Source organism: Phacochoerus africanus, chromosome 5 (genome assembly GCF_016906955.1).
Source record: "Phacochoerus africanus isolate WHEZ1 chromosome 5, ROS_Pafr_v1, whole genome shotgun sequence".
In the NCBI taxonomy this organism is placed as follows: domain Eukaryota; kingdom Metazoa; phylum Chordata; class Mammalia; order Artiodactyla; family Suidae; genus Phacochoerus; species Phacochoerus africanus.
The window spans coordinates 114,623,008-114,636,420 of record NC_062548.1 but is presented as its reverse complement, the minus strand read 5'-3'; the positions used below and the strand labels follow the sequence as shown (position 1 = coordinate 114,636,420).

General features: G+C 37.2%; 1 protein-coding gene across 3 annotated transcripts in view; it reads left to right on the top strand.

Annotated features, from left to right (window-relative positions):
• The window catches only part of CLIP4 (CAP-Gly domain containing linker protein family member 4), a 71,968-nt gene that overhangs the window by 45,947 nt on the left and 12,608 nt on the right, over positions 1–13,413 (top strand). For all 3 annotated transcript variants that reach the window (XM_047782349.1, XM_047782350.1, XM_047782348.1), the window contains 3 exons: positions 276–410; positions 3,807–3,930; positions 8,521–8,585. In XM_047782349.1, coding sequence (XP_047638305.1) covers positions 276–410; positions 3,807–3,930; positions 8,521–8,585 — 324 coding nt within the window. The remainder of the gene's footprint in view (positions 1–275; positions 411–3,806; positions 3,931–8,520; positions 8,586–13,413) is intronic.

The window sequence follows — 13,413 nt, the reverse complement described above, 5'->3', positions numbered from 1 at the left end:
GGGATTAAGCTGATACTTCGTCAGGAATCATGTATAAGTTCCCATGGCGATGACTGTCTCAGGAAACCCTTCAGATGTCTTTTGAACAGCTTGACCTCACATGTGTGATACAGGCTGTAGATGCTGTGTTTAAGGAAAGATAGCCCGTACTGAAATCTCCAACTAACAAGACTGTTTAGAATACATAGCAATTTTCTGGCTAATGTGCTTTTTGAGTTTCCCTTTGTTTTTTCTTTTTTCCTGCCCTGCCCCCTTCCCCCACCAACCCCAAACAGGTTTGAATTCCTCAGCAACATCTATAGCAAATAGTACAAGTTGTGAAGGAGAACTCCGCCTTGGAGATAGGGTGTTGGTGGTAGGCCAGAGAATTGGAACCATTAAGTTCTTTGGGACAACAAACTTTGCTCCAGGTAACTCATCTGTATATTCTTTGCCTAACTTGAATCCTTTGGAATACAAAAGGTCTAAAATGTTACGTGTAAATTAAATTGACTTACAGAGAATTCTCCATGAACAGTTCTTAAGAATGGCAGCTGTGGCACAGAAAAATGTAAAACGTTGATTAAAATGCAGACTCATTTGACTCAGGTTGACTGTTATTCATGAATTTTTCCTGCCAATTGTATTTTAAATTATCTAATGTTAAAATTAGTTATTACTCTCCAGTTCTGCTCTCATGGATTGCCAAGTGTGCTAAGTAACAGAGAAAACATTTTAGGATTAGATTTGTGCTAAGGATAATCATTAACAGGAGTAGATAATGAGTTTACTGCATATAGCTTTCACAGAGTGGCTTGGAGAAAAAAGCAAACAAAGGGGTTCAAAGGAAAATGAAAAAAGGTTTTGCATACCCTGGGACCTGAAAAATGCATGTTTGTGTATTTATATATTCCTTCCAATCTAGACTTAATGTTGTGCTTCCAAAAGCAAAGATTATGTATCTTTTGTATTTTCAGTGATTATAATTTCAAATAGAAGGCAGTTGAATAAATCCTGTTTGTATGTTTTAAATAGCAGTATGCTGTTTTGACACACGGTGGCATTGCAGCATTTTAGGAAAAGGTTACCTAGAACACTGACTTTTAAAATTTTTATTTATTTATTTATTTATTTATTTATTTATTTATTTATTTATTTTAAGTTTGTAGCATCCAGTCAAGAACTCTGGAGGATCTGAGATTTTAGCCCATCTGCAACCTAACATGTTAGATTGCTGCAGCCCCTTGGATGCTGGCAGAAGATGCTAGGCTCCTGGGTCAGAGACTGGCCCTCAGTGCTCTTAGCAGTCACAGTAGCCAGCGTGGCCTTATTTTCTTGTGTTTGTTTCCTGAGCCCCAGTTCCCAGAGGGTAAGAGAGAGAGGGCCTGCTGATAGCTGCACACCCAGTGGTTTATGCTGCAGGAGTGGAGCCCCGAGCTTAAGGAGTCTGAACTTTATACTAGACAGTATAAAGTCTTTTGTGTTGTGGGGAGACTGTCTCTGCCCTCCAAGGCTGTCCTCTCTGCAGACACCCATGAAAAGAGGGTCAGTGCCTCTGTCCTTGAGACATGCAGAAACATGGAGAATTTTCTCCCAAGGCATTCTTGTTTCTTTAGTGCTGTTTATAATTGCAGTCCAACTAATTGATTGGAAATATGTTACATATATTTTAGAAGTTTGTGTCTCTCTTAGGGCCCCAGGTAGTAATCGAGATTAGTTAGAATGTTCTTAATATAGTTCTTAAATAAAAGCCCAAAGGTAGGTTATTTTTCCATAGTTTCCTTTCTCTGATTATATAAAACAAGACTTGAATGGTTCAGTTCATTTGGATACAGTTAATTGTTTGGTTAATAGGTTGACTTTTTTTTTTTTTTTTTTGCCATCCTGCAGCATATGGAGTTCCTGGGCCAGGAATCAGATCCAAGCTGCAGTTGCAACCTAAGCCACAGCTATGGCAACACCAGGTCCTTAACCCAATGAACGAGGCCAGGGATCAAACCCTCATCCTCACAGATACTAGTTGGGTTCGTTACCACTGAGCCACAGTGGGGACTCCCCAAATTGCCATTTAGATGGGAAGATGTCTGTTCTTCACCACTGTCAGACAGGGCATGGTCACTATTGCTAACTCTTGCCATAATGTCTTCCTGTCGTGTGCTACACACTTTTAAGCGTTATATGGTGAATATGTATCAACGATATATGGTGTATTAAAATGGGAAAATGGGACAGTTATATAGGAAAGCATCAAAGGCAGAAGGAAGTAAAACTTGGAAAATTTTAACGGTGGCCTCAGAAATAACAGTGGCAGCCAGAGTAAAGACGTTCAGAGGTGGGATGACCTGTTTTCCGAGCTTCAGTTTGGCTGAGCAGTAGGCTTGTATACATCCCTCTGCTTGTGCACAGGAGGCCTGTTTAAGTATAAAAGACAGTCACATGCGTTGCATTAGTCTTTTCAACCCAAACTCCAGTGTTGACAATGGATCCAAGTGTCGTCTTTATGAACGTAAGGGGGAAAACATTAAGAACTCCTAGGTTGTCATTTCAGAGGTCATATAATTGACTCTTTGAACTATTAATCTGAGTAATAAGGTCCTCAATGCTGTATCTTTATTTTTTTATTCGATGCTCATTCTAAGAGACCAAATACAATTACTACCGCATTCTCCTTTTAAATAAAAAATGAATAGAAAAGAAATGAGGGGGTTAGTGGGTCCTTTTAACAGGTCTGGAAGCATGCTCATCCAGAGCCATTACTCTAGGAGTATATGTCCATTTACCTAATATTTACCACACTAAAAGTGACCTTACTGCTTTAATTTTATGCTCTCTAGAAAAGGAAATCCTATTACTCTCCTCAGATGGACCTTTTAAAATACTTAAAAGCCTTTTAGAAAATTCTTCCTATTAGCTACCCTAAATCTTTTCATTTAGGTTAAAAATGGCTTTTTTTTTTTTTTTTGTCCTGAGTAGTAGAAAAATGAAAGCGTCACCAGTGAAGTCTAGTCATGTTTCCCATATTATTTTTGTCCCTCTTTAATTATTTAAGAACTGTTTGTGGTATTCTAATATTAGGAGAGTAAAATGAAAAGCTTGCATATTCATTTTATGATTTATGCATCTCAGTATTATACTACTGTGCTCTCATTTTAAACAGACTATATTACCGAGTTAAGGGCAACTTCTTATTATAGCTTTTAGATATATTTTGGTCATATGCTATTTGTATAATAACTAATCCTTGCCAACTTTGTGTTTGTGCATTTTATCTTTCAACCTTAATGTGAAACTCTGCGATTATGCTTGTGAAATGATTTTCTGCTTCATTTTTCAATTTTTCAAAGTTTGTTTTATCATTTTATCATTTGAAAATTTAATGATCATGATGATCTTCCATCATTTGGGTTATTTGTGAGAATGTTAAACTATCTAGATTTTGGGTTTGTATAATAGCATAACAATTCTATTTTATTTTATTTTATTCTTTGGTCTTTTCTAGGGCTGCACCAGCAGCATACGCAGCGTATAGAGGTTCCCAGGCTAGGGGTCTAATCGGAGCTGTAGCTGCCGGCCTACGCCAGAGATGCAGCAACTCGGGATCGGAGCCATGTCTGCGACCTACACCACAGCTCATGGCAATGCCAGATCCTTAACCCACTAAGCAAGGCCAGGGATCGAACCCACAACCTCATGGTTCCTGGTGGGATTCGTTAACCACTGAGTCACTACAGGAACTCCTTTTTCTTTTCTTTTCTTTCTTTCCTTTTTCTTTTTTACTATTTTAGATAAAGTGAAGTTGCTTTTAAAATCCAGTGTTCTTATTCTAGGCTATTGGTATGGAATAGAGCTTGAGAAACCCCACGGCAAGAATGATGGTTCAGTTGGAGGTGTGCAGTATTTTAGTTGTTCCCCAAGATATGGAATATTTGCTCCCCCATCCAGGGTTCAAAGGTAAGAACAATGAAATTTATGTTCATTCACAAGAACTTTTTGTAATGCACAGTGGGTTTTAGTAGAGTCCCCAGTTTTTTGTTTTATAAAGATGTGCACTGACTCTAGCCCATGTCTTCTTTCAAGGGGTTAACCAACCACCTTCTTCAGAGGGAAGGCTCCTGGGAAGCTAAATTTGCTTTGCTGAGGATTTGGAATTTTAAAAGCCTCCTTTATTCCTCATTTGCAAACCCTATGAGTATGTGTAGGCTATTAGAAGTGGCGTTTGCAGCTAAGAACAGTGAGAGCAGCAAGCTTAATCTGTCATGCAAACAAAAGTAAAAATGCTCTCTGATTGCTTCAGTCACATCCTAACTACATTAAATTTCCTGCCAGCAGGCACCCCATTCATTCTCCTACAAACCTAATGGAACCAAAATGGCTTTTTCCTCTGATTTCTTTAGTTTTCAAAAATAGATAGGCAGTAGATCTTTGGGGGAAGTGAAGCTTCAAGGATTTATAGATAATATACCTCCTCGGAGTTTCCTCTGAGGAGAGGACACTTTTGTACCGGCTCAGTCTGGTTTTTAAAAAATAAGTTGAGCAGAAAGTAGTTCTCATGAAATTCCAGGTACCATTATGTGAAATGACTTCATGTGCTGAAAGTTGGCTTGGCATAACTTTCCAGTGGCGGGGAACTGAGATACTGATCTTTAAATAGGAAATAGCATGTATGGTGTAGTCACGTTCATGAGATCAGACCTACCATCTCAGGGAGGCCTGTCCCGTTCCCTTCCAGCTAGACTGTGTGACTAGCTCCTGGCAAGTTTAACAGTTTTTACATCCATTTTCTTTTCACTTTGTTTTTCTCATTGAACAGTTACATATAATTTTTGTGTTCATTTTCTTCTTTTATGATGTACTTAATATAATTCTCTTCTTATTATTTATGATTTGATAGCATTTAACATGTAATACTTTGCAGTTTAGAAAGTACCTTCACTTAAATGTTGTTTCATCTGATCCTGCTAAGTATTTGGTCAGGTAAGCTGGATGAGAATAATTACAGATAGTCCCTGGCTTATGATTGTTCAGCTCATGATTTCTTGGCTTTATGATGGTGCAAAAATCATCAATTGGTAGGAACTGTACGTTGAACTTTGAATTTTTGATTGTTTTCCCCGGGCTTGCAATACGCAGTCTGATATGCTGTCGTGCTTCTGGGCAGTGGCCTCGAGCCACGGCTCCCAGTCAGCTTCGTGGTTACAAGGGCGAACAACCCATACACTTAGGACCTTTCTGTACCCACACAGCGTGTTTTTCACTTTTAGTACGGTATTCAGTGAATTACAGGAGACATTCAACATTTTGCTGTAAAACGGGCTTTGTGGTAGATGGTCTTGCCCACCTGTAGGCGAACGTAAGTCTTCTGAGCACATACAAGGTGGGCAGGACTAACCTGTGATGTTCAGTGGGTTCGGAGATTTAAATATGTTTTCAGATGAAGATAGGTTTGTTGGGACGTAGCTGCATTGTAAGTTGAGGAGGATCTGTACACACATTTATTGAGCATTTAGTAAGTGACAAGCTGTGCACCACGTACTTCATTACTGTCCCCAGACCTGGCGGGTGTAAGGTATCATGATCATTCCAATTTTGCAGGTGAGGAAAAGTTGCAAGAGATATAGTGACTTTGCTAAGGCCGTATAGCTAGTATAGGGGATGGAACTTGCTCTCTATCATCTTAGGTTCACTAGCTGGTAGCGGTGGAGAGGGGGGAGTCTGTGAATTAAACTCACAACAGGCAGATGAACAGTCATACACTTTTATTAAATTTTAATTTTATGTGCAGGGAGGCATCACAGAAAGCAGTGAACGCCCAAAGGAATGGTGAGATTGGAGAATTGATAGACCATCCTAACAGGAGAAAGGAACGGGGAGAATGGCCACTAATGGGAGAGCAGGTGATGTTTAGGGAAGATCAGCGGGCACTTAGGAACGTGGATGGGGATGTCACAGTTTGCGACAGTGTCTGTCTGGGTGTGATGTTAACTCCCCGTCTTTCCTCCTGTGATGAGAGTCAGTCTTCCCTGCTTGATGAAACCCCTGGGGAGGGCATTTATGACAATTGAGTTCTTTTTTTTTTTTTGAAGATCTGTTTATGCAGATAAAGGGAATTCAGAGATAGCCCCTTCCTGCGTTGGTTGATTTTCAGATGTCTTCAGCTCAAAATAACCCTTGTGTCAGGGCTGCAAGTTCGGGCTGGGGTATTTTGCTCTCTCATGCTTGTTAATGGTGGAGCCAGACTTAGCCCAGGTTTGCAATTTTGTTGTCGTTTTCTCCTAACCCTTGCAGTTTGCCAGGGGGTTTTTGGTAGTTATTTTGTAAATGAAGAAAAAGAGGTCCTAGCTAATAGCACTTACATGTGTTGGCACTGTTTGAAGTGCTCTATGTGTTATTTACTCCCTGCAGCAGCCCTGTGTGTCAGGTACTGTAATGATCCCTGTTTCACAGGTGGGGAAAGTAAGGCACAGAGAGGTTAAGTGAGCTGTGTAATTGTGCACAGCTCCCTAGCTAGTGGGGATTTGAGCCCAGGTAGTCTAGAATCAGAATGTGTGCTCTTAACCATTACCCTATACTGGTTTAAAGAGGCTCAGTGACTTTCTTCAGGACCAATATCTTCTAGATTGATTTGGGAATGAAATCCATACTGAATCACCAGTCAGCCTTCTGGATTCTCATATTACTTTGAACAAATCTTCATTAACACATTGCTACAGCCTCTTAAAAGTTTTATTTGTCTCTTAGTCATGAGGACTGGAGTTCTTTGTTTCATGTTTAATGACTCAAAGAACATAGTTTGGCATGTTGTAGGCACAGTAAATATTGATTAAATCCCATTCAGTTTTTTTTTTTTTTTTTTTTTTATGCTGTAACAGCTTCCTTCTTTGTTACATTGTAAAGCCACTTTCTCTCTCCTGGCTTTATCTTCTTTTTCTTGCTTTGTTTATGGCACACATATTTTTTACTTTTTAATTTTTTTTGCCATCTATTTGGTCTTCCTTAAGGTGATTCATTTAAAAGCAGCCTCCTTGTCTTAGAAGAAGCAGGGCTCTCTCTCTAAATGAACTGCTGTCTCTATCCAGCTGTCTTCCTGTCATCTTCTGATTGTCTCATTCATCATCATCAAATACTATTAAGTGTCTTTTAGCACTTTGTGCTGTGCTAGGCATTCTATAAGCAAATAAAACAGACATGGTGCCTGATTTTGAGGAGTTTCTAATTTAAACCAGCTTTGGAGCTCTTTAAAGACACCACTGATCTTTAAGAAGGAAGAATTTTAAACTAGGGACTCTTGAGAACAGTCCGTCTCGTGGTGACCATCACAGCCTCACCTTACATTGCACTCCTCCGCAGATTGTAGCTGAGCTGTTTTTAACATTTCCATTAAAAAAAAAAAAATGTGCCTCCTGTCCCAGAGCCTTTACACAGGTTATTTCCTCTACTTGGATGGCTTTCTGCTGTCACTCAACTATCATCTATGTAGTTAATACTTTTTCTTCTGTTAATATATATATATATATATCAACCACTATTTCTTTAGAGAAATTTTGAGACTCCCTGACTTGATCGAATCATTATCTGTCTATCTATCTGTCTGTCTATTTTTTGCTCAAGTGGTTTTTATCAGCATAGTGGTAATTTTCTTATTTTTAGTTCATGCCATTAGGTACTTATTGCTAATGAACTGATCACTTCTAGAATTAAGTTCTCAACTCTCCATCACAACTTAATTCAAGTGTCTGTCCTCTTCATCAAGTCATATTCTTTGCTTTCATTAGTCTCTCATTGATTGCTGTATGTTATATAGTATGTAAAAATGATGCATGTGAATTACAAGATGAAATTGCAAATATTGCAAGAGTTGCAGGATTTCTTGATGGTAACAAGGTGTGCTGGCGCAAGTGATTGACAGAGTGAAGGCTTTAGGTCAGTAAACGATTGGAAGAAAATGAGAATGGCTTAGGATTGGCTTTTTAAACATAAAGAATGAATTGTATATATAAAAAAAAGACTTGTTGGGAAAGTGACCCTCATGATTGTGCTCAAAGTCAAGTATAAAATAAAAGATGTTGAATTGTATTAGGCGAACAGTTTTATCAGAAAAATCATATATATGCATAGCCTCAGCTGATATTTTTTAATATAAAAATGTGATGCTTTTACTATAATTGTAACATTTAAATCTGACAAATCTAACATTTGTTAAATTTAACACAAACTTTTCACATTTTTTTAGTTTCATCTTCGAAGATAAAGCTTCAAAGAAACAAAGTCATGCCCCTGTTTGCAATGAAATGAATTACTTTGAAATTGTCTTTTCTGTATTAATTATCCTCACACAACAAAGGCCTCTTCTGTCAAATTTTTGCCTGTTTCTGGTGCTAGATTGAAGTTCACTCCTGGCTCATAATAGATGCTCAGTAAATGTTTGCTGAATGAGTGAAATACGAAATAACCATTGGCTTTGAAACGCTCAGTTAGGTGCCCGTCTTAAATCTGAAGACCAGCTGCTTCTGATGACATTTGCTTTACGTGTTTTGTTCACAGAGTAACAGACTCCTTGGATACGCTTTCAGAAATTTCTTCAAATAAACAGAATCATTCTTATCCTGGTAAGATTACACAGTTTTATATTCCCAACCATTATTCCTTTGCTTTTATTCCTTGAAAAATTTTTATTGTGAAGTGTCTGTGTATACACAAGAGTGTGTGAAATATGTCTGTATAGTTTATGAACCATAAAGCAACATCTCTTACCCGTTCTATAGCTAAAGAAGATGATTACCGGTACGGACTGTAGAGACACTTGAATATTATCCCCCTGTCTCATCTGCCTCCCTTTTCATATACCCTGTCCTCGGCTTATGCTTCTTGAATTTTATGTTAGTTATTCCCTTGGTTTTCTTCATGTCTGTCCCCCATATGTCGATATGTCAATAAATAATATGTTTAGTTTTTCTTATTGTTCGCTATTTTGTTATTTAGTGTTCCATTAAAAGACATTGTTGATCCTATATTTGATGGATATTTGGGTTGCGTGTTGTTTTTAACTATTAGCAGCTATGCTGTTGTGCACATTTGCAGATGTTTGTCTAGGATTGCCAGGCACGGGCTGTCTGCATCTTCACCCTTCCTCAGTGTGTCAGAGCATTCACGCGGGCAGTGGATAAAGTCTCTGTTGCTCCTCCCCTCACCAACACTGGTCTTGTTTGATTCAGGAGTCTTTGCCCATCTGATGGATGTAACTGTTGTATCTCCTTGTGGTTTTACTGTGCATTTTTCAGATTACAAATGAGGTTGAGTCTATCTTCATGTTTATAGATCACATACATTTCTTCTCTTACGACATGCCTTTCCAAGTCTACTGCCCACTTTTCTTTTGGCTGGTTTGTTTTTATCTTGTGAGTATGTAGGTTTCTTTATATATTCTGGACACTAATATTTTGTTAGTTTTGTTTGTTGCAAATATCCTTCCGAGTTGTTAATTTGTCTCTTGCCCCCCCCCCCCAAAGCTCCTCCCTTTTTTGGCGTCTTTTGAGGAGCAGTTCTAATTTTTAAGTAGTCAAAATAGCAAGCCATTAAGTTTTTGTGTGTTTTATCTTAAGAAACCTTTTCCTAAAATAGCTACCATAAAGCTCATTTCCTACATTGCTTTCTAAAAGTTTTTATATTTTTGCTTTTCATATTTATCAATTTACCTGGAATTGATTTTGTATATAGTAAGGATCTGGTTTTATTTTTTTCCATATGGATAACCACCTATGAAAGAGTGATTTGTTTAATACCAATTCTTAAACATTTGTTAAAATTAATTTTATGGCCCATGGATTTTTGCCATTCTGATAGGTGTGTTTTTAGGTATCTTGTTTTAATCTGAAATTCTCTAATGACTTTTGAGGCCATATTGGTTTGCATAACAAAGCATAACAAAGTACCATGTGGGTGGCTTAAACAGCAGGAATTTATTTTCTCAGAATTCAGGAGGCTGGATGTCCAAGATCAAGACGTTGCAGGGCTGGTTTCTTCTAAGGCCTCTCTTGCTGCCTTGGAGATGGCTCTCTTCCTCCCAGTCTTCACAGGGTCTTTTCCTCTGTGTGTGTATGTGTCCTCTTCTCTTCTTGTAAGGACGTTGGTCATGTGGCTTAGGGCCCCACCCACCTGGTCTCATTTTAACATAGTTACCACTTTAAAGGCTCTGTCTCCAAATACAGTCATGTTCTGAGGAACTGGGGGTTGGAACAGCGACATCTGAATTTTAGTGGTGGGGGGACACACACAGTTCAGCCCATAACAGATGTAGAGGATCTTTGCATATGCTCATACGCTATCTCTGTGTCTTCTTTGGTGAGGTGTCCATTCATATCTTTTTCCTATTTTTAAAAGGTGTTTTTAAGTTTTAAGAGTGCTTTGTATATTTTAGATTCTGGACTTTTATTAGGATGTGTTTTGCAAATATTTTCTCTCAGTCTGTGGCTTGTCTTTTCATTGACTTAACAGTGTCTGTCACAGAGCAGAAGCTTTTTATTTTAATGAAGTTCAGGTTTATCAAATTTTTCTTTCATGACTTATGCTTTTGGTGCTGTATCTAAAATGTCATCACCAAACCCAAAGTCACTCTGATTTTCTCCTGTGTTATATCTTCTACAAGTTTTGTGTTTTTGCATTTTACATTTCTATCTATGATCCCCTGTAAGGTCTACGCCTAAATTCATTTTTTTTTTTTTTGCATGTGGCTGTTTAGTTGTTTGAGCATATTTGTTGAAAAGACTGTCCTTTCTCCATTGAATTGCTTTTGCTCTTTTGTCAAAGATCAGTTGACCATGTTTATGTGGGTCTATTTCTAGGCTCTCCATTTTGTTCTCTTGACTTATTTGTCTTCTCTTTTGCCAGTACCACACTGTCTTGATTACTGTAGCATTATAGAAATTCTTCAAGTTTAGTGGTGTTAGTATTCTGACTTTGATCTTCTTCCTCAGTATTGTGCTGGTTATCCTTGGCTTTTTGCATTTCCATATAAACTTTGCAAATGGTGTGTTGATGTCTACAAAATAATTTGCTGGGATTTTGATTGGGATTGCATTGAATGTGTCGATCAACCTGGGAAGAACTGACATCTTAACAGTATTGAATTTTCCTGTCAATTAACATGGAATAATATGTTTCCATTTATTCTGGTCTTTAATTTATTTCATCAGAGTTTTGTAATTTTCCTTATATAAACTTGGTACATGTTTTCTTAGATTTATACCTACATGTTTCATTTTTAGGTGTTAATGTAAGTGATACCGCTTTATAATAATTTAGGTGTTAATGTAAGTGATACTGCTTTATAATATTCCTTTTACCTTATATCAGCTTTCTTGTGGTTACGTATTTGCCTAAAAAATCTTTTTTAAGCCATTGCTTTAACCTTTCTATGTCCTTATATTTGGAATATTTTCTAAATAGAATATAACTGGATTTAGTTTTTTTAAATATGGTCTGATAATATTTTCCCTTTAACCTGAGAGTTTCACCTATTTATGTTCATTTTAATTACTAATATATTTGGATTTATTTGTTATGGTATTTGTTTTCTAATTTTGCAACCTTTTTGTACTTAAATGCTTTTCTTTCTTGACTTCGTTATGGCTATATTCCTGCCTCCCCCTTTTTTTTCCATTTCATTTTCTACTTGTATAAAAGTAACACTCTATGAATATGCTTCTTAGTAGTTACTCTAGGTACTTTGACATACATACTTCACAAAGTCTAAAGTTAATCATTATGTTTACTCTTTCCCAAATAATAGAAAATCCTTAGGAACTGAGTTACTCAGTTTCTATTTTATTTTTCCCACAAGTTTCACATTATTTTAATAGCTTTTGTATAATCAATATTTATTTAATGTGCTCACACTTATTTACCAATATCTTTAGTCATTAATCTTCAGAACTTCTACTTGAAGTAATTTTGTTTTCTACCTCATCTGTATTACTAAAAATTTCTTTTAGAGAGGGTTTGTCAAAAGCTCTGTTTTTGTCTGTCTTTTCTAATGATAGTTATACTGGGTAAAACTAAAAATTGGTAGAATTTTTAGTTTGAAAGATAATTTTCTCCCTGCACATTGACAATATAATTCTACTGTTTTCTGTCTTCTGTCAATTTTTTGAGAAGTCAGTTATTGTTTGTCTAATCCATACCATTTTATGTGGTTTACCTTCTCTTTTTTGACTACTTTTTTGTTTTTTTTTTCCCCCACACCCATGGTATGTGGAAGTTCCCAGGTCAGGGATTGAACCCACCACCACAGTGACGTGAGGCACAGCAGTGCCAATGCCTGGTCCTCAACTGCTAAGCCACCAGGAACTCCCTCTTTTTAACTGTTTTAAAGATCTTGTCTATTTCTTTATGTTCTACAGCTTTACTGTGATTGTGTCCAGATGGAGATTTCCCTTTGTTGGTTCCGTTTGGCATTTCGGGTCTTCCTGAATCTGGGAATTAGTATCTTTGAATAATTCTGTAAAATTCTTGCCCATATACTGAAAATATTTCTTTGTTGTCATTTTTTGAAACTCTGATGAGTAGTATAGTCTACTTTTCATTTTCCCATGCCTCTTCCATATTTTCCACAGCTTTGTCTCTCTGGACTGCGTGCTGGATATCTTTAGAGTTATCTTTCTGTTTCTTGATTCTTTCTTGAGAAAGAATATGTTTATTCTGCTGTCTCATCGGCTGCAGAGTTTTTTAATTACACATTCTTTATTTCTTTTTTATTCTGGTAAATCTAGTTGCAAGTTTTTGTCACTTATTTTTCCTCATATTTTCAAGTTTTTCTTTTATGCTATCAACCATTTCTTTTATCCTTACCTTTTATGTTTAATAATTTGATACCTGTGACATTTGTGGATCTGATTCTGCCATCTATTTCTGGCGAGCCTAACTTAGGGCACCTTCTTTCCTTATATGTTTTGTAATTGATTATTGTGAAATGCTTCTTTCACTTAGATTGAATGTATGGAGATTCTTTGAAGTCTAGGTTGATGCTTCCTGAGAAGATTATACAGGCATACACCTTCTTTGATTGTGCTTTCCTTTTTTGTGTGTGCTTCTCAGATATCGTATTCTTTTACAAATCGAAGGTCTGTGGCAACCCTGCCTTGAGCAAGTCTGTTGGCACCATTTTCCCAACAGCATTTGCTCACTTCATGTTTCTGGGTCACACATTGGTAATTCTCACTATCTTTCAAACTTTTTCATTTTTATTATGTTTGTCATGGTGGATCTGTGATCCGTGATCTTTGAAGTTACTACTATCATTGTTTGCGGCATTATGAACTGCGCCCATATAAAATGACAAGCTTAATAAACACTGTGTGTGTTCTGACTGCTCCACTGATGGCCATTCTCCCATCTCTCTTCCCATCCTCAAGCCTTCCTGTCCCCTGAAACACAATAATA